Source organism: Etheostoma spectabile, chromosome 2 (assembly GCF_008692095.1).
Source record: "Etheostoma spectabile isolate EspeVRDwgs_2016 chromosome 2, UIUC_Espe_1.0, whole genome shotgun sequence".
Classification (NCBI taxonomy): domain Eukaryota; kingdom Metazoa; phylum Chordata; class Actinopteri; order Perciformes; family Percidae; genus Etheostoma; species Etheostoma spectabile.
In genome coordinates this window covers 15,732,711-15,757,146 of record NC_045734.1, presented here as the reverse complement: position 1 = coordinate 15,757,146, position 24,436 = coordinate 15,732,711, and the positions used below count along the sequence as shown (strand labels likewise).

The window sequence follows — 24,436 nt, the reverse complement described above, 5'->3', positions numbered from 1 at the left end:
CTGGATCAGAGACTACCTCACTGACAGTACATCAGACTGAAGGACATCATGTCTGACACTGTGGTCAGCAGCACTGGACCCCCCAAGGGCACGGTGCTGGCCCCTCTTCTCTTCACCCTGTACACCTCGGACTTCTGTTACAACTCGGAGCTGTGTCACATACGGAAGTACGCCGATGACACAGCCATTGTTGGGTGTATCTGGGGTGACAGGGAAGAGGAGTATTGGAGTCTACTTTGCTCTCTGGTGTCGCACTAACTGCCTACAGCTTAACACCTCTAAGACGTAGGAGCTGGTCATTAACTTTGGGAGGTCCCGACCAAGACCGCGACTAGTCCTGCCGGAGGGAGATGAAGGGGAGGCAGTTCAGTCATACAAATACCTCGGACTGTGGCTGGATAACAAACTGGACTGGACAACACACACCAGACACCTGTACAGAAGACACAGAGCAGGCTCTACTTCCTGAGGAAACTGCGATCTTTCAACATCTGCAGCAAACTACTGTGGATGTTTTACCAGTCTGTGGTCACCAGTGTCCTCTTCTACACTGTGGTGTGCTGGGGGGGCAGCACATCCAAGAAGGACACCTTCAGGCTGGATAAACTGATCAGGTGGGCCGGCTCTGTGGTCAGCATGAAGCTGGACTCACTGGTGAAAGAGAGGACGACACTGGACAAACTGCTGGACATTACTGACAATGCCAGCCACCCCCTGCACACCGTCATCAGCAACCAGAGGAGCCTGTTAAATGGAAGGCTGCTCCTTCCCAAGTGTATGACCAACAGACTCAAGGACTCCTTTGGCCCTCATGCCATTACACTCTACAACTCCTCTATCGGGGGGAGGAGGAAATAGGGCAAAGAGAAAAGTACATACACACTTGGACTCACATAAATACCTGGACACTTTAACACCAACACTCAACACTGACACTTTGACAATTTATGGTAAATATCTTTTGTTTTGCCAAAGGTGGTTGTTGTTGTTGTTGCTGTTATTATAGTTATATTTATACGGTCTTCCTCCTTTTTTTCTCTCTATACTGTATTCTTTTTGCTAAAAACTTTTGCAATAAATTTCAATTTCCTTGCGGGAGTCATCCCAAAAGGATTAATAAAGAGTAGTATAAGTCTACACACAGATGAACCCATTCTGAGTGGATGAACCCATTAAGACAGAAATAATTTGTTTGTTCACAAAAGTTTAATGGCAAATTAAAAAAGAATGTTGTTAGGAGATAAAAACTATTTTCTAAACATCTCCTCACCACGATATAGGCAAATACATTTGAACATCAATATATTGTATCCTAACAGCTGTTATAGTCATTAAATGAAGTAGGAAATTGTTTCAAAAATAATTACATACCAATTGTCTTGGTGGCCATGGCAACAAGTTCATCATCTCCTTGTGAGGGGATGCTCATTTGTTGCTCCATGTCGTGCGAAGACTCCTCAGAGGTGACAGCTTTCTTTTTGATCATATACCTTCCCACCATGTAACCGAGAGCCAAGATGGCACCATGCTGACTCTCAGGACTCTGTGGTTCAACAAAACAAATTAACATTTACACACGGTAAAAATACACACTGTTAAAATAAAAAATATTCAAGTGCCCCCAAGAAACAAAGTGGCATACATGGTTGTCTTTGGTGATTTTGAGCAGATTGTAAACAGCCGTCTGCAGCTCATTGCCAGTCATGGTGGAAACCACCACAGCATAGAGTTGGGCTGCAAGCTCCCTCATGTCCTCCTTATTTGTGTTCATCAGACTCTGGAGGTGAAAACATCTGTTATTACAGCTGAATGCATTGACAGTTGAGAAATGTGAATTTGGCTCATGGTTTTACAATATCACAGGACAGCTAAGTGATTGGATTCATTGTTAAGTGGTGTCTCACTAATGAATTAAAGCACAATAAATCTAAATGTAGAATTGCCTCCATACTACATTTAAATAAACACATGGATAAATTAAATACTCACTTTAATCCAGTCAATTTTATCAATAAATCTAGGAGCAAGTTTGTCTGGGCAGACAGACACCATCTCCAGTAGACAGTACATAACTGTGATTCCTGTTGAGATTAACAATGAAAGTACAATAAATAACACATGGAGAGTGTTTCTAAACACGATTATCTATATCAATATACTTGTTTCTCTCTTTTTTTTTCTTTTTTACAATATAACACCATACAGATGAATATATAAACAATATAACTAAATACATGACTCATAATAGGTTCAATTTAAAAAAAACAACGCATTGTGTACCACTCCACTTAACTCATGACCCAATTCAGACCCAAGTGTGATTAATATAAGCTACTTGTAATACTTAAAAATCATCTTAAACGTTCTATGAAACCCTTAGTAACAATAGTAACCAGACTTGAGCCCGCAGTATAATGGCCCTAAGGAAAGAACAGGTAAACATCTCTCACCCCCCACAGCAGACAGCAGCTGCTGCAGCAGATCCATGTAGATATGAACAGGGTTTGCCTCAGAACCCTTTGACTGAGACTCAGAAGATAGCAGTGTGTGGACGTAGCGTCCGATGGCTGGTGCATCATCCTGCATGTCTGCCAGACGTGTGGACATGGGTGTGACCCCGGCACTGTGGGCTAAACACATCCTCAGGTAGAGCACGATCTAGGAAGAAAGGGAAAAATTAGGTGTCTGCTGCAAAAAAATACAAACTGAATTTGCAAACCTATCCCATGTTACACTATGTATGGCTGGCACAGGTTTACAACCAATTTATATTCACCTCCCCAAATGCAGACGGGTTGAAAGGAATAGTGGAGGTTCCAACAATGTACTTAGCTGGAGTCTTGATCCTCTGAGCAGCCTGATAATGACAAGATAAAAACAATTCATTATTTCTTTTAGCAAAAATGGGTGTAACCTGGGTGTATTGTCTCAGAGAGAATGAAAAATAAGCACAGAGCCTTACCTTCTCCTGGACATAGGCCACCATGTCAGGAAAGGAGGGCATTGGCTTTGGTCCCTCCTTCTCTAAGCTCTTGGTAGGAAAAGCTCTCAGCACCTTCTTGGCCTCCCCAGACACCTCCTCTCTCCTAAACACAGGACAAAAAAACTGGTTTAATCTTTTGCACCACTCAATAAAGTAAACCATTAACACCTCATTTTAGCGTTAACAATCTCCCATCTTACTTGTATTTCATTGTGTAAATGATATAAAAAGTGCTTTCATAACTCACTAAATTGCTTGTTTACCATTATGAGAAGTTTTTTGTGTATTTTGGGACTTACGGGTCTCCAGCTGCCAACAGCAGCAGGTATCTTGATGGCACATGATCAGGACCAAACACTGTGCTGGCAAACTTCATGGCCACCTGGCGAACTTGCACCTCCGGCTGCCACAAAAAGAATAAACTAAAGTTCTTGCCTCATGCCTACTTACTAAACTAATCAACATCAATGGTCTTCATAAAAAAATTTTGCCCATGTAGACTCACCTTTCCAATGTATGCAGCCACCAGGGCCTCCATTAGGTTCAGTAGTGCCCCCTGTAGGTTGGCATAAGCTCCAACCATCATAGACAAAGCTTCCTGAATGGCAAGACGGACATCAGCCTCCTCCTAAAGTTTATAACAGAATTTTGGATATATCAATTTCAGACACACCATGTTTTCTTTTAATGTATTGTTGTGTGCTGCAGAGTTTTCATTGCATTTAATGTCAGATTTTTTTAGAGATCTTTCACTAACCTTGCACATGGACTCAAAAAACTGCTGTACGAGTGCAATATCCTTAGTAAACAGCTGTGGCATGCGGCTAGAGGAGAGGATATAAAATATAGAATATTTTAGTATTCTAAAATACCAGACTAAGCTAGCAATGCTTAAGGAAAAAATTGGCATTTTCATTATACCTTGACAGCTTTCCAACAGCAGAGTAGGCAACACTTAGTAACTTTGGATCCTGCAAGAACAAATGTTTAGTAGGTATATATGAAATTAAACCATAAATGCAAACAGTTTAAATAGGTGTTGTCACTTGTACTTTTACCTCCTTGTATTCATTGATGAGCTTGGTGAGACCATTAAGCAGCATTAATCCCAAAGGTTTATTAGTGTCAGGACATCTTAAAAAACACAAGGCCAAATATTATTTAAGTGAAAAAAACAGCAACACTTGAGAAATGAAACATGGATGTATCTAAAAAAAAAAGTACACTTTTCTTACACCATGCAAATGTGATGGACAAACTGCAACGTGAGAGACAGAAGTTTGTTGTTGGTGTTGGCTCCAAACAGACCATCATACACAACCTACCGAGGAAAGGAAAGAAGTGATTGTACCACACACACACTGGAGCATGTCCTTGAAAATGATTTGCCCACCAACAGACTTACTTTGAAAATTGTGAATACACAAATGTACCCACAAGCATGGACAAAGAGCCTACCTGGATGTTAGCTGGAAAGCACTCTGCGGCTAGGCGTGACCGCAGAAGATGTGGCAGGATCTTCAGTTTGACTCTTGTGCTTACTGGTTCGTGTTTCAGCTCTTGCTTCACATTGCCTCCCTAGTGCACATAGAAAACTGTATTTTATACATTTTTTTAACTCACAGGTTAACTTGCAAAGTAAATGTTAACAAACCTTTGTTTTAAGAGGAACATCCCCCAGATACACCTTATACATCTTGTTGATAATTAGAGGATTGTTCCAATCAATGATGCTGGAAGACAGTAGAACAAGGACATGACCAATGATATGAATAAACGTTTGTACTTCCAGCATTTCTTTCTGATGGATGTCAATGCCAGCCTTCAATCTGGTTAAACTTCAAAGAAAAAGTTATTGGTAAAGAATCAATCATTTAGAGATTAATGGTTTTAGCTTGTGAATTTGAACAGGTATACCTAATAATTAGATATTTTGTTGTATAATTTACTTTGTTAGAAGAAAGATTGAGTACATGACGTGATACTCTGGAAAGCACATGTAAACCAGAGATGATTAAAGGTCCTCCACCTACCTCTGTTTGCTCTTCAGCTCCAGATCAGCTGCAGTGGCCACACTGTGTCGGGTGTCGCTTGACGCCACCACCAGGTGCACCACTGTCTCCACCTCTGGAACTTGCTTTGCCTCCATGAACTTTACTATGCCCAGCTTACACTGTTGACACCAAATATTCAATGAAGGAATATACTCAATGTGAAGCCCTTAAATTAAAGGGATTTAAACGTAATCCAAAAACATCTATTATCCAACTGCTTTTTGAAATGAGCTGTCTTTAGAACAATTTTAGAGATGCACATATTTTAAATGGAGTGAGGTACCAAATTTTGGGATAGAGTGATGCTTTGTCAAGAAAGCATGCAAAAACATATAACCTGCAATAACTGCCAAAAATAAAGCCACACTTCATCCTTCAACTCAGTTATTGTACCTGCTCTAGCTGCTCAGCGCTCCACTGGGTTTCTCCTATCACCCTCTTGGCAGCATAGACACTCATCCCTGGGGGAGGCTGGGGGAGACCCTGGCCACCTGCAGCCACTGTCCCTTCCGCAGAACTTCCCTGGGAGGAGGAGGCAGCAGGGCGAGTCGGTGATTCATTCAGCACAAACCTAAAGGAGCCGGACAGAGAACAAGTCAACATTCTTGTTCTGGAAAACTACAAGACAATACTTCCAGTCACAAATACAATTTACACTTCTTTTTTCTTATAAAAACGCATATGTACATGGACACATATACACACACAAAAAACAATAAAAAAACAAAAACCTAATGTAGGAGAAAATATTTAAATTAAATCATAGAGTACCGTGTAAAAAACAAAACATTGAACAACCCCCCACCCACTCAACTTACTACAACCATTTACTGGTTATTTATGCAAAACAAAATGGTACAACAAAAACAAGCACACATTCAATTGGGTAGTACTTATAAATGAGTGAAATATGAAATAAAGGGTTTCCAATTATGGAAAAATTTGACTGTAACATTCTTGTTCAAATGTTTTGTGTTGGGCAATTCTGATACCCATACAACTTTACAATACCCAAAGCATACAGCAAAAACTTACCCGTAAGGCATCAGTAAAACATCCAACATGAACTCCAGCAGCAGCTGCACGGTCTTTGGCCTCTCAGTTAAGTTAAAAGGAAAAACTATCTTGGAGGTGTCTGCAGGATACTTCATATGGTAAAGAGTAGGGATCAGCAGGTGCATCAGGCTAGAAGAAGAAAGAGCAAAACAAAATTATAAGATAATCCAATAAGGAATGGATAGGGTTAGCCCCATTTAAAGAGGACTGAGGCAGTGTCTGTGTTTAAATGTATTCACGTGTCAATCAAGAACCAAACTCCATGGTTGTTTTAATATGGTATTATGATAACAGTAAATATGTTTGTGCATCCTAATGTGTGTGATTGTATGTGTCCCCTCACCTGTCCTGCTGTGGCTGTGGCTTGCCTTCCATGGCAGTGAGAAGGGTGGGGGCCAGCTCGCACTGTTTTCCCACCTCCAGACGTGGGTAGCCCATTTTGATGTAGATGATGGTGAAATTCTACAAAATACATTGATTAAACAATCAATATGCACATCACTACTTAAACGAAATTAAAGCTGAATAGGTGTCTGATTATTACCTAAATATTAAGATAGATCCAAATGCTGCACTGGTATACAATCTACATTTGTGACACCAAAATCTACAATTTTTATTATATGGTACTAAAACTTAAGGTGTTAAAATCCAGAGGCAGAAAAGCAAATACGTTACTAGTTAATGTACACTACCGGTCAAAAGTTTAGGGTCACTTACAAATTTTCATACCACACCATTATAGACAGAATACCAGATGATCTGAGTGTGTGGCTGATCTTTAATGCAATATCTACATTAGCCATTATCAGCAACCATTCATCCAATGTTCCAAAGGCACATTCTGTTTACTAATTTGATATAATTTAATAAAAAAAACTAAAAAAAAAAAGAGAGCCCTTTTGCAATTATGTCTTTGCATACCAGGTTTTCAGATTACATAATGTAATCTGAAAACTGCTTCCCTGGTTAAAAAAGAAAAACAATGCAACTGATCTCAGCTGGTATTCTGTCTATAATAAAGTGCAATGGAAATTTCTAAGGGACCCCAAACTTTTGACTGGTAGTGTAACTAGTTACCAGAAATACATTACGTATGTAACTGCTTTCTGCTCTATACTCTCAATAGGGATTGCATGTACCAACAAATTTGATTGTATTATGAATGTATATTGAACGTCTGGCTTCATACCAACTACATTGTAAAATTGTATTCTTACTGTCACAAAGGAGGCGGCAGCAGGATCTTGGTACTGTACCAGCAAAGTTTCTACTGGTAGCTGAATCTTAGGTCTGCTTTTTATCCTCTTGTTCAAGTGGACCAACAACTCCATTACCTAGCAGAGGAGGAAAGAAAGTTATTTGGTTGTTTGATAAACAAATAAGTACATCAACACTTACTGGCAAAAAAGTAAGATCCAAGCTAATTACAAGCATCTGTGCATCAGGAAGAAGTGAGTCTATCTATAAAAGTTCTATGGGTTTATTTCAAGTATTGGTAAAAAAAATGAGGAAATTAACTGAGGTTCTGATGGCTTTAAACTGCAATTTATTTATATTTGAGGTTCAGCTAGTGCACAGATTCATGTGTCATTGGCATGTCTTTAGGCACAGATAGACAATACGCCTCATACTTTCTTTCGTACACCCTCCTGAACGCTGGAGAGTTTGAGGAGCACAGGGGGTAGGAACTTGGAGATAATGTCCTGTAGTTGTTCATCTGTTTCTGCATGGCCCAGGCGTAGGAACACACGTTCCAGTTGATCTGTCAAAACACATTTAAGACATTGATAAACTCTTATGTCTCATTGTCTGGTTGCTATTCCTCACACCCCAAGAATAAACACTCCACATGGGACCAGTTTCAGTTTTTTATTCAAATATGGAAGCGTCGTTACAGCCCATTGGTTGCATGCAACCACTATGAAACCACCATGAAACCACACCTTCACACAGAACACGGAGTAAAATAACTCTAACACAAAATTAAAACGGGTGAACTAAAAACAGACAGTCCCAGTTTACTTGAAAAGATCGTCCTGTCAGCTGCTGAGTAGGTGAAACCATCACCCAGTCCTGCAGTCTTTCTCTTAGCATGGTTCACCAACCATGCTAGCTACAACCACTGACAAGCTATCAATGCGTTTCATTTCATTTTGTAGTCACACCACTGGGTTTACATACCCACTGACACTCTTTGAAATTAACCAAAAATGCTCTAAACAGTCAAGTTGTAAACATACACCTTAAAAGTTTGATTAATGAAAGTATATTAATAGCATACGGGAGTTTTATTTTGACCATGACTGGGCAAACGGCCTTCTGACGTTAGCATTCTAGCTAGCTAGCTATATAGCTGAGTAGTTAGCTATCGTTCCTGCACCAACTTTTAAATGACAGAAGCTTTAACGTGGCTTAAAAAAAACATCCCAGTCGTTAAAATGACGCCGGACTGTTCTCACTTAATTTTGACAGCCACGAATGAGACATTTTAAGAGATATTAATCACCAAAAACGCAGAGAGAAACTTACTGAGTTCATCCTGGGCAGCCATGTTTCCAGAAAGTCACAGCGACACACAGCGTTGACCGAGTGCCACTGCACTCACTAGTACCACTCCTTCAACAGCACTGACATAATTCACAATTTTGGTATACAAGCATTCATGCTTATGGGCTTCATGACCACTGAAATAACACACCATGTAATGTTTCTTTATTAAGTCATATAATTGTATATAATGCTGCAGTATTCTATTGATGTATGAAGTATGCATTTCTTCCTAATAATCTTATTTATCTTATCTTCAAAACACAATGTGTGATTGTAGTCTACTATTTCTCCTAAATATAGGCTCCATACCACACATAACATAAAGCACATATCACAAAAATGTGAATGGAGTTTGCCACTGCAATACATGCTTACAACACAGCCTAATCTTGTTATCATATGGTACCACTTTCTGATAAGGCACCTTGAAAAAGTACAAGTTGCAACTTGACCTCATAAATGTTAATAAAACATGTAGGCCTACTATTCTTTAAGCTTTAGCCATAAGACAAACACTTGGATTGTGAGGTTGCAAAAAAAACTTCTGGTTGGTAGATCCTCCTGCAGCATAACACTTATCCATTAATCAAGTGTTCTTAAAACAATTTAAGTTTGCAGTTGTGCATGTTAATTCGTTTTTAATAAGTGGATGTTCCGGACGCTCTGCAATTCTTTTCCAAAAGGTCAGAGATCAAGCAGCCCATTGGAGGGGTTTTTCTAAGGATCTGTTTTCCAACTTTATAGAGAGATAACTTTTAACAATAACTGAGAGCAGGAACATGTCTTTACCATAGAACTTTACATAAAACATTCTTAATCATTTGCTTTTGAATTTTCACATTTAGATTTGCTAATATTTTTTTTTTTACTTAGTTCTAAAAAAATTATTAAAACAAATCTTAAAGTCGATGTGGTATTCCTGATGAACTACAGTTAAGAAGACAAAGTGACATAAAGAAAAATTAAACACAAACCAGAGAGTTATTTTAAAAACTGACAACCCAAAAGTTGATCTATAAAACATTACAAAAGTTCTTTTTCTTACAATTTGTAAAATGTACCTTAACAGAAAATAATTGTTTCAGTAATTTTAATGATGGTTTAAATAATATTATGTACAATTGTACAAATGTTTTAATAAGTTTAAGATTATTTGTCATTTCAACTCATAATAACATACTCATAACAGGTTTTCTTACAGACCAGAGTTTAAAAAACTAAAACAGAACACAAAAGCGTCAAGACAAAAACATATGAAATATGTCTAATAACAGTTTCATGCTGGAGATGCAGGTGCACTTTCCACCAACATTGGCTGCGTTCGACTTCGTCGACTCTCATGCTCACTCGCAGATCTCACAGTGCATGGATAGGTCGACCCACAACACGGTCTGTCCTTCATCACGGTCGTGCCTGTTAACACGTTGACACAGTTGAGCTAAAGTAAAGGCGGTCTGGAACGCGGTCTCTAATCTCAACGCAAGAATCAGTTGTTGCAGCAGCAGAGCAGCTGTCATGTGAATCAGCTGGTCGAACAAGGAGGGGGATACACAACAACACTGCTCTGTCTTTCTAAATCAAGGTAAATTACCATAGACTTTTATGGGAACGACATGTGAAATGCCGGCGAAAAGGGTGCATGGTAGCTAGCTTGAAACCATCTTATCAGAAAGCGGTGTGCATTTGTTTGTGACTCCAGTGAGATGTAGCTAGCTAGCCAAGCTATTAACAGCTAACGCTAACCATTAGCGTTGATCGCCAAATAAGTTGGCAAGCGCTCTTGCCAATGGGCATCTCGCACTGTTTGCTTTGTCATTGTTAGTCTGTGTTTTTCTAAACATGCATGATATCTTCACATGATGTATACAATATATAAATATAATTTTAACTAATTTCTATCACACAAAATCACAGAGCGAAGTAGGTACGGGCCTATCTGCAGCCAGCCACCTGGCGAGGGGTATTTAAACCCCATTGACTTGTGCACTAAGAAGTTAGCTAATGTGGTAGTTTGGTTAGCTTAATAGCTAGCTATGCTTTCCTTCCCCAACTAACATTTCCAAGCGCGTTCGAGTCCGGTCCCATGAATGCATTATCAACTTCAACTTAAAGAGTGTCTAATGTGTCTACCAGCTAAGTATAAGTTAGCTGGTCAGCTGAACTAGCAAGACAGCTAGTTGTTCAGCCATTACTTTGCATCATAACAAAACGTAGGCTAGTTGGCTAACGTTAGCTGGCTTGGGAGACAACAAAGCTCAGCCAAGCTACAGACGCTCATTCCGGATTAAAAGCGAAACCAAAATTTAGCCGACGTTTAACGTTATTTTTCCCGGGGGTTTAACAGGTTTGATTTAATTAACAATATGCCGAATATACCCGATTAAGGTTATACATGTTTTAAATGATTGTTTTAATATTTGAACACAGACTAAGGCTGTAAACACATTGTGGCTAAACACTGTATCTGATTTTCTTTTCTTTTTTCAAAAACTTGTTCCAGCTTGCAATTGCTTGTTACATAATCTGGTCGCACGCCATTATAATGTGGTCTGCAGTGAAGTAACGTTATGTAGAAATATAAGGTTGAAAATCACAATATCATCACCCAGGGCAGTGTAATCCTTTGTCTGAATGCACAGTAAAGTCAGAGTTGGGAGTGGGATGGGTGGATGGGACAAAAAGCTGAAAGGGTTGTTGGCATCAGGAAGGATCAAAGGACCAAATCGACATTTGTTGAATCTCTACCTCCATCTAGTGGTATATCTGTCACCATCACACAAACAAAGTTACATCTATAAATGCGGTACATTACTGCGTTACAGACAAAAGGAATACATTACTGTAATGGCGTTACTTTTGTAACGCGTTACTTCCAATACTGCGAACATCTGTGTCCCAACAGGTGACTGTACGTCAGCGAGGACAGCAATGTGTCCGAGCTGCTGACAGATAGAATCATGCTTGGAATTAATATTTAGGCTTGCTACACGCAATATCAATGCATTTTATCAGCCCTGGAGAGTAAGTATGCCTGTAGTGGAATGGCTTCGCATGATGACCAAAACGCTTGTCTTTTACTTTGACCATTTACTTTTCAATGTTGGAGTTTTACAAACAACAAATTGAGCAGACAGACATGTTTTGCTGCGTTCTTCCCTTTTATTTATTATTTATAAATCACTTTACATTCAGTCAATGCAGCCCATGTTGCCTGCCAATCGGAAGGTTGCTGGTCAATCCCTGGCCCTGCAGTCCCATGTTGAAGTGTCCTTGGGCAAGACACTGAACACCGAGTTGCCCCCGAAGCTGCGCCATTGGAGTGTGAATGAGTGTGAGTGTTTATCTGATGAGCAGGTGGCATCTTGGACGGCATCTTGGACGGCAGCCTGGGCCTCAGTGTGTGAATGTGTGTGAATGGTTCCTGTACTATGTAAACGTGCTTTGAGTAATCGTTAAGACTAGAAAAGTGCTATATAAAATACAGCACAGTTACATAAGATTATTGAGAAAATTAATAACAACTTATATTAAATGAGACCAAGTAAATCAGTGATAAGTACAATATAAACAGATCTATGAAGAGAGCAATATGAAAATAATAATAATAATATAAATAAAAATGTGACACACTTACGAACCTCGTTAATGATTTTGAGTACAGATGTTCTTAAATAAATGGTTTGGAGTATATATCAGATATAGCTATAGCTTTTTTTATTTGTTACTAATTTAGGAAGCTCTAAATATATGTCAATTTCAAGTTGGAATAGTTTAAAACATGGTCTTGAGTTTGAAAATTTCGATTTATGAATATGAAACTTCCCTAATAATAAAATAAAAAGATTAACAATATTACACACATTCCTAATATTTACATTCAAAATATGTAATAATATGTAATATGTTTTCCTCTAAGTGTGAGTTTATGTGTTGTTTTAGATACCATATACATTTCAACACTTTTCCAGAATGCAAAATACAAAATGAACAACCTTTAAAAAGATGAGTTTACGATTCTTGCTCTGTCTTACAAAAACTACAATAATTGTCAACTGGCATGAATTTTGAGATAAACAAATGTAATTCCCTCACTTTTTTCGAGATACAATATCTAAAAGGAACAAGCCACACCCTATGCCAGTTAATATCATTAAAATGAGAATTCCAGAAAAAAATCCCACAATGTGTTATTTTCTTTAAATTTAGAAAGTGCTTTCTAATGTGCTTATTAGTACAATTTTTGCTCATAATATCCATACCGTTTATATAAAGATGAATATTAATACCAGGAACTTCATTTTGTTTTTTTATAACTTTTCATTAATTCTAATATGCCATTAGGGATAGATTTGAAGACTGAGTCATATTCTTTGAACGTTATCGAGAATGCCTTCTCTCTGAGAAAGGATTAATAGTTAAGTAATTGGCTATTACAATCAAAGAGGTCTTTTACAAAGATAATATCTCTATCAATCCGTTTCTGCAAATACAGAGACTTGTTCCTCTTAGTAATGCATTCATTATTCTACAAGATAGACTTGTGTAGAGAAAAAGTTGTGAGGAGGACACAGCTTCCATGCAAAAAGAGCTTGTTGATAAAAATTGGATAGTTTTAACGGCAATATTGTACTTACAATTCAACAAAAAGTTAAGACCTCCTACACTATTAAAAATGTTATTGGGAATAAAGTACCACAAAGACTCTGGTGCTCTCAAACTTTCCTTCAACCATTTCACCTTGAAGGTGTAATTCAAGTCCAAAAAGTCCAGAAGTTCAAATCCACCTTCATCCTTAGAGCCAGAGAGCACTGCTTTTTTAAATGATGGTGTCTGTTTTCCATACAAAATTCGTAAATATGGTATTTATGTCTTTACGTGTTGCGTTATTCTCAGTACGCTAGGAAGAGTACACAACAGACAACCCCCATGTAGGCTACTTCAAAATAAAAGCACTTCCTGTAACGGTTTGTAGTAAAACTAAATTACTTAATAACTAACTAAAGTTGTACATTTTGTAATATTTTATACTTAGGTATTAGACAAGATTTCTTTTTTTGTTGAGAATTTGAATTACTTTTGAGATTTATTTACACCTGGACATTTACAATATTTGTGACGGTATATACAACATCTATTCAGCACTTTCTAAATAGATTTAGCAGATCCTCTAGTTTGCTTGTTAGGTTTTACACTTTTACTTTTTCAGGATAGACTACAGTATGTTTCTCCCCTCATAGCTAACAAAGTAATAAATATAGTTTACCTTTGCCAATATCTTTAACCATTACAATTTTAAAAGCCAATTATGAAATATAAGTTGAACTTCAAGCACATTTTTAGTTGTTTCTTTTTTCTTTTTCCAGGTTATATCTGGTGAGGCGGCGGGATGGCGGGAGCAGAGGTGCACACCCCTGCAAACCCCACCTGCAAGATTATGACCTTCAGGCCCACCATGGAGGAGTTCAAGGACTTCAACCAGTACCTGGTGTATATGGAGTCTCAGGGTGCACACCGCGCAGGGTTGGCTAAGGTACGCAGTGTTTTCAATCTTAACTTGGATAAAGATTGATGAAATGATGATCAGAGTGAACTGTTTACTATAGGAACTCTATTCTTGTTTTGTTTTCAACAGCAATCCTTTACTCTTCTCTTTGTCCCTCAGGTGATTCCTCCTAAAGGCTGGAAGCCCCGTCGTACCTATGACGACATAGATGATCTAATGATTGATGCACCCATCCAGCAGATGATGGCTGGCCAATCAGGGCTCTTCACTCAATACAACATCCAGAAGAAGCCTCTTAGCGTGCAGGAGTTCAGGCGATTAGCCAACAGTGACATGTGAGTATTATTATAATTCAATATTTTTAGAGCCTTAATGATTATATTAGGTGGGAGTGAAAGTGCTTCCATTCTAGAGATGTCCCCTAAAAGTCCAATATTCAAATCAGCAGTCAGTGAGCGCTCAGTTCGGCTGTGATTCTCCAAGTTGAGCAGTTGTTTTTGTCAGTCAGAGAGAGTGCTCCATGTGTTCACGCTGCTCTCTGGGTTAAAGTCATTCCACTACATCAGGTCATCCCATCCGCTTAGTGAACGCGGGTACAGGCAGGCGGGTACAGGCAGCCGCAGAACTCGTCCCAGGGTCCGAGTGAGACAGAGGCAGCTGCCCAGAGGAAGAGAGGCTTTGCCAAGTCAAGCTCTGAGATAATGTTATCTTCTGCCTTCTGCCTAGAAGTTTGAATTTTCAGCTCAAGCTTACAGCGCAACTTAATACAATATAGTCTCAGTTTTGTTTTACATCTATTGTTGATAGTGTCATGTAAGCTGTTTAATTTAGTTGCCTCTTAGCACATTGCTCTAAATGAATTTAAGTTGGGCTTTTATTGTGAAGGGTTAAAACGGTAGAGCTAAAGCTGTAGCATTATGTGCTGCTGTTGTCATTTTGGATTTAAAAAAGGTGTAGGCCGTCATAGTTCATGCTGGTTCAAATTAAATAGTTGAACATTTGTGTTGAACAGCCAAATACAATTTGACTAACAAAAACCTGAGTTGGGTACAGCCCTATAACATTCAACTAGATATTACATTCTGGTCCTACCAGAGTAATACATTATTTTTGTCCACAGTGTATGTGATATTTCACAATTTACTATGTTGAACAAATAAATTCTTAGAATACAGAATAACCTCTAGAAGATGATCCGTAAACTAGCTATTAGAAATGGAGAGAAACTTACCAACAGTATCAATATATGAGTGTATGTTTGATGTTGATTTATTATCCTAATTCCACATTTGATTGAAAATGGAGTTCCATGAGTAGTTTTAAAAGTGCTAGGGCAATATTTGCTAAAGAAGGGTATAAACATTTTCTGACATGTGCTAAGGTTTTTAGTGCAAGGTTACTGATGGCCGTTTCACTCTACCAATTGTAATGTGATTCTTTTTCACAGGTACTGTACACCTCGCTACCTGAACTATGAAGATCTTGAGCGGAAATATTGGAAGAACCTCACTTTTGTCTCACCCATATATGGTGCGGATGTTAGTGGCAGCCTCTATGATGAGGTAGATAACTTTTCTTTTGCTTTTATTTTTCTCTCTGTTTGTATTCCCAAACATGCATGTTCATTTTTGTCACCTGTTAATCAATCTCCATCTGATCACTGGTTCAGTGTTTTATTAATTGGTTGTACCAGTAGGAGAAGTAATAGTGGAAATCACTTTGGTGAAGTTTAGATGAATTTAATTGACCTGAATCTTGCAATGTGGCTTAAAATTGGGTTTTTGCAATGAAAATAAAAACACGTGACTTGTTTTTGGCCTCCAACCCTAAGATGAGTCATTTTAGGATAACAAATCCAATGTGGGGAAACAACAATAAATTGACAGCAACATTTCAACTACTACTTCATCCCTATCTTGAATAAAATAGGCCACTGTAGATTAAATCCAGTTTTCAACCCCAAGCAGCATTTCAGAAGCATGGGACACTTGACGTTGTGGACATCCACACTAAGGAATAGGGGGCATTTGACAAATGCCACAATGAGTTAAATTATACGTTATGTAGCTGATACTGATTGGATTTAAAATAGCATCGTCAACTGCATTACCAGTTGTTGCCTGCAAGATTGACTTTTGACATCCCATTTTTTCTAATCTCCAAGGATGTGGACGAGTGGAACATTGGCCACTTGAACTCTATCTTGGATGTTATCGAGGAGGACTGTGGTGTATCTATCCAGGGAGTTAACACTCCATATCTATACTTTGGCATGTGGAAGACCACCTTCTCCTGGCACACTGAAGATATGGACCTGTACAGCATCAACTACCTCCATTTTGGAGAGCCAAAATCCTGGTTAGTGTGGGACAGGGATTTCAGTACCGGGGATAAACACAAAGAAGCAGCATAATTTACATCCACAATACCACAAAATACAACCTAAAAAATTCTCATAAAACCTCCTGTGTTCCTAGCGCCGTACCATTAGTGCTTTACTTTTATGTACCATCCACTTTCTTTTCTGTGGGTACCCATGATTGTTGTTGCTATGCATACCCTTCATTTCTCTAACCCTAAATCCTATCTGTGTGGCATTTTTCTTCTTCCCCTGCTTTTTGTTAAATAGGAAGTAAGCCTTACTGCTTTTTTTGGCTTTCACGACAGAGCTGTCATTTCAAATGGCAACAGTCGGGTCAAATAAAAAGCATTTATTGTTTAGTAAAGATGTGTGCACAGGTAGATAGAATGTTAAGAGTTTTTAGCCTACCATTAGCCACCTCAATTTTTCTATGTGTGGTGCATACTTGTGTAAAACATTCCCATTTAAGGATCTGTTAATTTCCTTAATCCTTTCAATTATTTGGTGTGACATGTTAAGGAAATAAAGATCAGAGTATACAGTATACAGTATTAGTATGTGTTGAAAAGGTTTGCAAATGGAGATTAATGTCCTTTTCATAATGCATGTCTACATATTTGCATCAGGGCTGCAAAATCCAGTGTTATCACTCTCCATTCAGATCTGTCATTTTAAAAGTGGATTTAAATGGTGAATTATATCAGTCATAGATCTCATTCAATTAACCCAGCCATTTCGTTGCATATGGCCCTAGACTTTGTTCCCTTAGTGCTTGTTTGCACGCTGATTAGGTGGTTTCCTTCATAGGTGACTATACTTTAGAGACTCCAGATACTAGAGAGAATAGAAAAGGTACAACATATGCAGCACAAGGGACATCCAGGGAGGGAATGTGTGTGGAGCTTTGCTATTCTCTAAGGGCGTAAGTTTATCGTTGGATTTCTTAAAGCTATCATTCTTGTCCGTGCAGAGGAGAAAGGGAAATTGAATACGTAACCAGTCAACCATATACAATGCATTATTTCTATAAATTAACCTCAAACACTATAAGACTGATTACCACTGTAAACTAAGCACATTCTATGAGTGGTACAGTAGGTTTTCTACTGGTACTATCAGGTGCACGCTCTAAATTGCTTAATGTCTACAAATAATAACTTAATGCTGTGTACACTGATAGTATTGGATTTTGTGTATTTATATGACTGGGGCAGGGGGGGTGTTTGGGGGATGAATAGTTTGTTGCCTTATTTGGGGGACATGGTATCCCAGGGAACGTCATACCTGTTATGTAGATTTTGGGCGGTCTTAAGGACAGATTTACTGGACTTTCTGTTGAAAAGGAAAAATAAGTTCTGTTGTAAATTACACTATATACTATGACTATCATTAATTTGTATTGGAATAAGTATACAGTGACTGCACACATAATTTACTAACTAAGAAAAGTGGATTTTGTGTTAAGTTACTCTTGAAGCAATACATGATTAGAACAATGAAGATGAGATTGAAAAGAAAAGCTTGGGTGGTAGATTTTGAGGCTCTTTCCAACCAAGTAGTTACAGTTCTAACTACTCTCCCCCAAAACCGTTTTTTCCCATTTGCATTCACACTGGCCAAGTGGCCATAGAAACTGACCTTTTGTCATTACAACACAGTCATCTAACCACCACTATGTGGAAAAGGAAAAAAAGACCCTGCCCTGAAGTAGAAACTGAAAGCGTTACAGGAACTGCGGTCAGCGGAACTTAATAATCCCCAAATTGGTCTGGTCGGAACACGAGAAAAAAAGGCTTCTAGGAACTTTATGTTCTAGGAAATGCAAAAATCCCTCTGGTCGGAAAGCAGCTATAGATACATTCATATATTTTAATTGCCAAACTATCTTGTTTGAATTTAATTGTAAAAATACTGTATTGACCAGAGTATATATATTGCACAGGTCTATTTTTTTCAAAGTGCTTGCATTCTTTAATAGAAGAGGAGCTTGGTTTTAAGGAGGTTCAGGATGAGTAGATCAAAATTTAGTTGGATTTTTATTTCTTTGTCAGCTTGGCTTTCTCCACCTCTCTCCCTCTTGCCCTGGAGGGAGTTCTGCTCATTAGAGCAGTGAGCCCTGCAACCCACAGGGATCAGTGTCACAGCCAGACACACACACACACACACACACACACACACACACACACACACACACACACACACACACACACACACACACACACACACACACACACACACACACACACACACACACACAGAGGTGTTCACTCTTTCATCTTGCTGCTATTTTGACATCTTTTCCCTGGAGGGGGGAGAAGCTTAAAGATGCTCCTCTCTCACCTCTTCTTAATCCCCTACCCCTTCCAACTCCCCATGTCACCTCCACCTGAGTTTGCCTCTCCTTCTCATCCTGTCGCTCCCTGCTCTGTTAATCCGACAGGTGATATGATGATAGAAATGCCACAGACCCAAAGGCGGATGGTGCTAGTCAGTTGGAATGCCTGGTCTAACCTTAAGGGAAATCTGTCACTCTCCCTAGGATCCCTCACCAGGATTTTGTGTGGAAAATTTACAAAAAAGATTACTAAAGATTGTGTAAGCAGTGTGCCAAACTGGAGAAAGATACTGGAGTAAGACTCTTAATTCAAATGCAATCAGAGAAAATAGGCTCCATATTCTGAATGCATTGTTACAGAGACAAATATCAAATACATTACATGTCCTAGGATTAAAATCAAATTGCAGGTTAATTGAGGGTTTCTACAGTACATTTGAATGTACATTTAGGATAAAGGATAATGTTTGTGTGTGTTATCATTTTGATTAGTTACAGATGGTATACTGCTGGAAAAGGTTCATCAGCCTACTTGCAATCATTTAATTATCCATTGCTTGATGGCAGTCCTGAAATTGTAAAAGCTGCGTTTGAAAACTTGTCTGCAACTATCAGTGTATGCTGCAATGTATACAGTATAGGTATAATAACCAATACAGGCTCAGAATTTCACATACACAGTCAAAAATAATTTTGTCTGCTCTATATCTGTCTATTGTCACTAACAGGTATGCAATCCCCCCTGAGCATGGGAAGAGACTGGAGCGTCTGGCTACAGGTAAAAAAGTAATTTATATTCTCTTTGTATTCTCTATATAAATGGAGGCGGGGGAGGTAATTAAATAATGACAGCAGAATACAGAAGCAGGTCTGCATTTAACAACAAAATACACCACATAAATTAATAAACTCAGCAATGAGAGGGCATGCGAGGTAATGGCAAAGCTAAAGATACAGCATGCTAATGAGCTCTGGCGACAAACATGCAAAAACTGCTACAGTAGATATGCAAATGGGAAAAGATGCTTAATGTATTGACAAACAACTTTAGAAAAAATCCATACTGTAAGGAATTAGTAGACTCAGTGAACTATAATACATATAACGTTTACAACAAAATAATTGTTAATGTTTTTCTGGTCAAATGTAGAATTGCATGTGCCAAGTTGTTACAGACAGCCATCCAGTTAACAAAAGTAAAATTATGAGGCCGTAATCTACAACTAAGCTTCTTAAAAATTAGTTGACTAGAAATTGTTTGTCATTCATATGGTAAAAATACAAAACTTCTTGATTACATATTCTCAAATGAATCTCAATTTCACTCAGAGTATAAAATATAATGTAAAAATATATCAGTGTGTCATAATTGAACATTTTATAAACAAATTAGTTGATTTCTTTGCTTATATATTAATCCTCAGCCCTAATGGAAAAATAGCCAGGCTTTTATTCATGTATGGTTATTTTTTGTTGGCTGGCTTACGTGTGTGTCTGTGTGTGTCTGTCAGGTTTCTTTCCTAACAGCTTCAAGGGGTGTGAGGCTTTTCTTCGTCACAAGATGACTCTAATCTCCCCTTCCATACTGAAGAAGTATGGCATTCCCTTTGATAAGGTAGGCTCTCAGCCCCTTCTAAAAGTTTCTGTCAGTCTGCTTCTGCTTGCCTTTTATGCTCCCTTTATTTATCAACTCTCTGGAAATGGCTAGTAAATTTAGCGGTGCTCATTTTGACTGATTGCACAAATATTAAGTGTCTTATTTAAATGATGTTATTTATTTTCATTGCCAATTTGGGAAAAACAAAAGGACAGTTAATTGTTTTCTCATCTCTTCTTATAAACCAATCTCTCGCCTTATGTCTTTCTCCCTCCCTATCCTAAATTGCCAGATTACCCAGGAAGCTGGAGAGTTCATGATTACTTTCCCTTATGGCTACCATGCTGGCTTCAATCATGGCTTCAACTGTGCAGAGTCCACCAACTTTGCCACTGTGCGCTGGATAGACTATGGCAAAGTAGCCACACAGGTAACAACCAGTTGGGAATCTTGGTTAAAACTGTGCACCATGTTTTTGGAAAGTCTAACAAAGAAGTGTCTCAGGTTTGATTACAGTTAATTCTATGGTAAAAGGGCATGATCATACAGCATCAAATGGATTATAATTTTGCCTTAAAATGACCACCGCAAGGCCCCTCTATGCTTTTCTAATGCAGAGACAATATTTGTCGTCCTCCTCTGTCTTTCTTTTAGTGCACCTGTAGCAAGGACATGGTAAAGATATCCATGGAACCCTTTGTGAAACGTTTTCAACCGGACCGGTACACTAACTGGATGGTGGGCAAAGATTCTGCCCCTCTTGACCATATACTTGCCACTCCAAGTACAACACCGGAGCTACAGAGCTGGTTGCAAAGGCGGCGCAAGAACAAACCTACAAATAAAGGGTATTGTATTCATACTCGGACAATGTTTCATGCCAAGAGAGTAGTCAACTGCAGCTTTAATTTGGAGTCGTGCTGATTGTATACTTATGTTATAAATTACTTTAACTGTAATAACTGTGTATTGTAGTAAACATAGTTCATATCAATGTTAATAAAGATTCACTTTGTAATAGAAAAAGAACATACGTATATTTAAAATACAATTGCATTTCCTATGCAACATTTGGCGATCAGGTTATGATGATGAAGTCGGTGCCTGTGATGGTGCCATGGGGCATTGGCTAGTGACCTTGTATGTATGTGGCCAGAAATATTTAACAGCTGCACAAGCCAAATGCCATTGTCTCCTTAGTCACAAAAGTTATACATTTGCGTTGGTTGATTTTCAGTGTTAATCAGGGTTTTCTAAAGAGCTTGGCTCTCTCTCCCTTCTTACAGCAGCCCCCACTCACGTATGCGTTCCAAGCGCCTCAGAACCACTAAGGAGCCAATTTGCCTGGATGGCAGCTCAACCTTAACCAGCAGCAAGAGGAAAGGCCTGGGTGGTCCACCTGGGCCGAAGGCGCGAAGGTCTGTGGCAGGGACAAGCTGTAGGGAAGAGGAGGAGAAAGAGAAGAAAAAGGAAGTAGAGTCAAAGCACAACCAGAATCAGAACTCTGCTCAGCTTTCTGGTATGAGACAGTAGTGAACGTATGTGTGTGATTGAGACCTATTTTTTTATATTTTGAAAATGTATCTCAACTGAGATCTATGAAAATATTTTTACAGTCCTTACTTTTGTTTACTTAATGTTACATATTATCTATCCTTTTCCCCTTAACAGGTCCTTGCAGACAGATGTGTGTGGTCAAGGTAAATCGCGTCGCGAGTAATAGTTTGGGATTTTTAAATAAGGAACCATCCCAAAACTCTCACTGCAGCCCCATTCCCTCCCCTTCCTCACCAGTGAAGAATGACCTAAAGGCAGAGATGGTCACTCATATTGACCCTGAACACCTCTCAGGCTCAGGGGTCACAAGCAGGACTCCCAAAGAACTCAGACAATGGCCTGAGGCTACCCAGATGCATCAGGGAATTCACGAGCCAAGGTGTTGCTCTCCTGAACAACAAGACCTCTCACCTTCTCAGGACTGCTCTATCAGGTTCCCTCCCCTGGAGGCCAACAAACTCGGTTCATCTTCCCACACAACAAGCAATTCTGCTAAGACCGAGATGAGCTTGTGTCCCCCTGACTGTGAACCTCAGACATCTAGTTCCTCATGTAGAGAAGACATTTTAAGCCGCACACCAAACGCTGACTGTAGCATGGACACGGATACTGAAAATAACACTAACAACATTGCTAAAGCAGAGAAAATAGACACAGTTGTTGATACAAAACATATCAATCCACATACAACTACAGAACTTTATGATCCTAAAACTGAGCCAGCAGAGGGGGGTAGTTACACATCATGCGCCTCAGTCTCCATTTCAGGACACAATTGTAGTTTGGAAAAAAACAGCACTGAGGAGAATCTTTTCCCTCCTTTGCTACAGAGGAATGCAGTGGATATGCCACAACTCACTCCAGAGACAGCAGATAAGGTTGGAATCTGCCCTTTGCCACCTGTACTGATCCAAGAGATGCCCTCCCTTACCCTGGCTGTTGATGGGCTAACCAACGTCCCACAAGCCAGATCGTCGAGTCACCAGGTTGCACCAGTACTTCAACGGGAGACGCCAACCAGCTCTCAGTCTTTAAATGGAGCCAAACAGGAAGAGAGAGAACATGACTTAATGATGTCAAAAGAACCTCTTACTGTAGAACATGTCATCAAGTGGCATTTAGATTCTCCATATAATTGTGATCGGGCAGCAGTGTCTGGTTTAGAAAGAAACGCGGCTCATTTAACTACCAATGCTATGCAAAAAATAACATCTGGTGGTGTCCATGAAATGATAATAATGCCGGGAATTGCTGCAGAAAAGGATCATACAAAGCTGGGAAATATGACAACTGGACAGACCGATGCTTTCCCTTGCCAGCTAGTTCATATCTCAGCACCTCAAACACAGCAGCAATACAGCTTAGCAGAGTTAACAAGTAAAGATTATAAGGACCCAGCTCAAAGGGACAGTGCATTTAGTCTGAGCAGTTGTGGCTCTGTTTTAACTTGTACCTCAAACAATAATCCCCCAACCCCTTTCCCACCATTATGCACTCAAAGTGGCAGTCACTCAGCATTACAACTCCACCACCACACTACATACTCCCCTTCACATTGTACTTCTGAGAACCCATACCTGGAGCCCAAACCTTTTTCCAGCAGCATCTGGAAAAACTTCAATTCCCAGGGTCCTGCAGTACTTATCCAGAGTCTGCACCCAGAACTCCCTTCTGACTTTACCCATGACCCTCTACCTTACACAATGTGGACTGAACCTCAGTGCAAAGAAGTCACAGACCTGGAAGACCCGGAACAAGACCTCCGTGAGTCAGAGAACCAGGAGGAGGAAGGTGGGCCTCTCACTTGGGCCCAGCTGGAGCCCACCTCGCTTGTTTCAGTCAGTGCTGTTGAGCCCTTGGGGCTTTGTGGAGATTATGAGCTCCACAGAGGGGAAGCAGATGGGTCTGAAGCCCTTTCCTTGTGCAGGGAGCTGGGGAGACGAAGGGAAGCAGAAGAGCGTCTACACTCTACAACAGCAGATTCTGCGGTTTCACCTTTCGGGATGGGAGGAGGAGAACAGGATGGGGTGTCTGATATGGAAGAAGGGGGATCTGATGTTGAAGAGGCCGAGCAGCAAAGCAGTGCCAAGGTAGAAAGCAGCAGTGACTCATCTGATGAGGAGGAGGAGGAGGAAGAAGAGGAGCGAAATGATACAAGTAACTGCGAGGGTGATGAATCGGGCCTGGAACCTGGGGAGGTTTGTGCCGTGAGTGGTCTTTTAAACAAGATCATACACATTCAGTCTTATGCTCAATTTTTATAAGTAGAGATAGTTTGCACTCTAACGCCTTTCAATAATCCATGTTCATGCCAGTACCCTGCCCTGTCAGTGAAGAGGACCACTAAGAGCTGGCGTCACCCACTCAGAAAACCTACTGCAAGGGCTGTACCCACTGCTGTCAAACAACAGACTGCCAGTGACGATGGTGAGCGGG

General features: G+C 39.5%; 2 protein-coding genes across 14 annotated transcripts in view; one reads left to right on the top strand and one right to left on the bottom strand.

Moving 5' to 3' along the window:
* Positions 1 to 8,714, bottom strand: part of ecpas (Ecm29 proteasome adaptor and scaffold) — a 20,224-nt gene extending 11,510 nt beyond the window's left edge. Inside the window, exons 1-21 of one of the 2 annotated variants that reach the window (XM_032543873.1) lie at positions 8,626 to 8,714; positions 7,728 to 7,858; positions 7,314 to 7,430; positions 6,437 to 6,555; positions 6,073 to 6,222; positions 5,431 to 5,608; positions 5,017 to 5,156; positions 4,638 to 4,716; positions 4,442 to 4,561; positions 4,219 to 4,304; positions 4,042 to 4,117; positions 3,905 to 3,954; positions 3,741 to 3,807; positions 3,489 to 3,611; positions 3,283 to 3,386; positions 2,963 to 3,086; positions 2,777 to 2,857; positions 2,451 to 2,658; positions 1,990 to 2,081; positions 1,643 to 1,777; positions 1,372 to 1,543 (exon numbers count right to left, since the gene is read on the bottom strand). In XM_032543873.1, coding sequence (XP_032399764.1) covers positions 1,372 to 1,543; positions 1,643 to 1,777; positions 1,990 to 2,081; positions 2,451 to 2,658; positions 2,777 to 2,857; positions 2,963 to 3,086; positions 3,283 to 3,386; positions 3,489 to 3,611; positions 3,741 to 3,807; positions 3,905 to 3,954; positions 4,042 to 4,117; positions 4,219 to 4,304; positions 4,442 to 4,561; positions 4,638 to 4,716; positions 5,017 to 5,156; positions 5,431 to 5,608; positions 6,073 to 6,222; positions 6,437 to 6,555; positions 7,314 to 7,430; positions 7,728 to 7,858; positions 8,626 to 8,647 — 2,374 coding nt within the window. In that variant the 5' untranslated portion in view covers positions 8,648 to 8,714. The remainder of the gene's footprint in view (positions 1 to 1,371; positions 1,544 to 1,642; positions 1,778 to 1,989; positions 2,082 to 2,450; positions 2,659 to 2,776; positions 2,858 to 2,962; positions 3,087 to 3,282; positions 3,387 to 3,488; positions 3,612 to 3,740; positions 3,808 to 3,904; positions 3,955 to 4,041; positions 4,118 to 4,218; positions 4,305 to 4,441; positions 4,562 to 4,637; positions 4,717 to 5,016; positions 5,157 to 5,430; positions 5,609 to 6,072; positions 6,223 to 6,436; positions 6,556 to 7,313; positions 7,431 to 7,727; positions 7,859 to 8,625) is intronic. The other variant, XM_032543874.1, reaches the window with a different exon arrangement.
* Positions 8,715 to 9,962: 1,248 nt separating this feature from the next.
* kdm4c (lysine (K)-specific demethylase 4C) overlaps positions 9,963 to 24,436 on the top strand; it is a 29,486-nt gene continuing 15,012 nt past the window's right edge. For 6 of the 12 annotated variants that reach the window (XM_032499348.1, XM_032499315.1, XM_032499342.1 and 3 more), the window contains exons 1-12: positions 9,964 to 10,228; positions 14,010 to 14,176; positions 14,309 to 14,484; positions 15,597 to 15,711; positions 16,314 to 16,507; positions 19,575 to 19,624; positions 20,358 to 20,461; positions 20,736 to 20,873; positions 21,098 to 21,291; positions 21,730 to 21,962; positions 22,115 to 24,207; positions 24,316 to 24,427. In XM_032499348.1, the coding sequence (XP_032355239.1) occupies positions 14,033 to 14,176; positions 14,309 to 14,484; positions 15,597 to 15,711; positions 16,314 to 16,507; positions 19,575 to 19,624; positions 20,358 to 20,461; positions 20,736 to 20,873; positions 21,098 to 21,291; positions 21,730 to 21,962; positions 22,115 to 24,207; positions 24,316 to 24,427 (3,553 nt within the window). In that variant the 5' untranslated portion in view covers positions 9,964 to 10,228; positions 14,010 to 14,032. Of the gene's footprint in view, positions 10,229 to 14,009; positions 14,177 to 14,308; positions 14,485 to 15,596; positions 15,712 to 16,313; positions 16,508 to 19,574; positions 19,625 to 20,357; positions 20,462 to 20,735; positions 20,874 to 21,097; positions 21,292 to 21,729; positions 21,963 to 22,114; positions 24,208 to 24,315; positions 24,428 to 24,436 lie in introns of all 12 variants that reach the window. The other 6 variants (XM_032499330.1, XM_032499327.1, XM_032499267.1 and 3 more) reach the window with 4 other exon arrangements.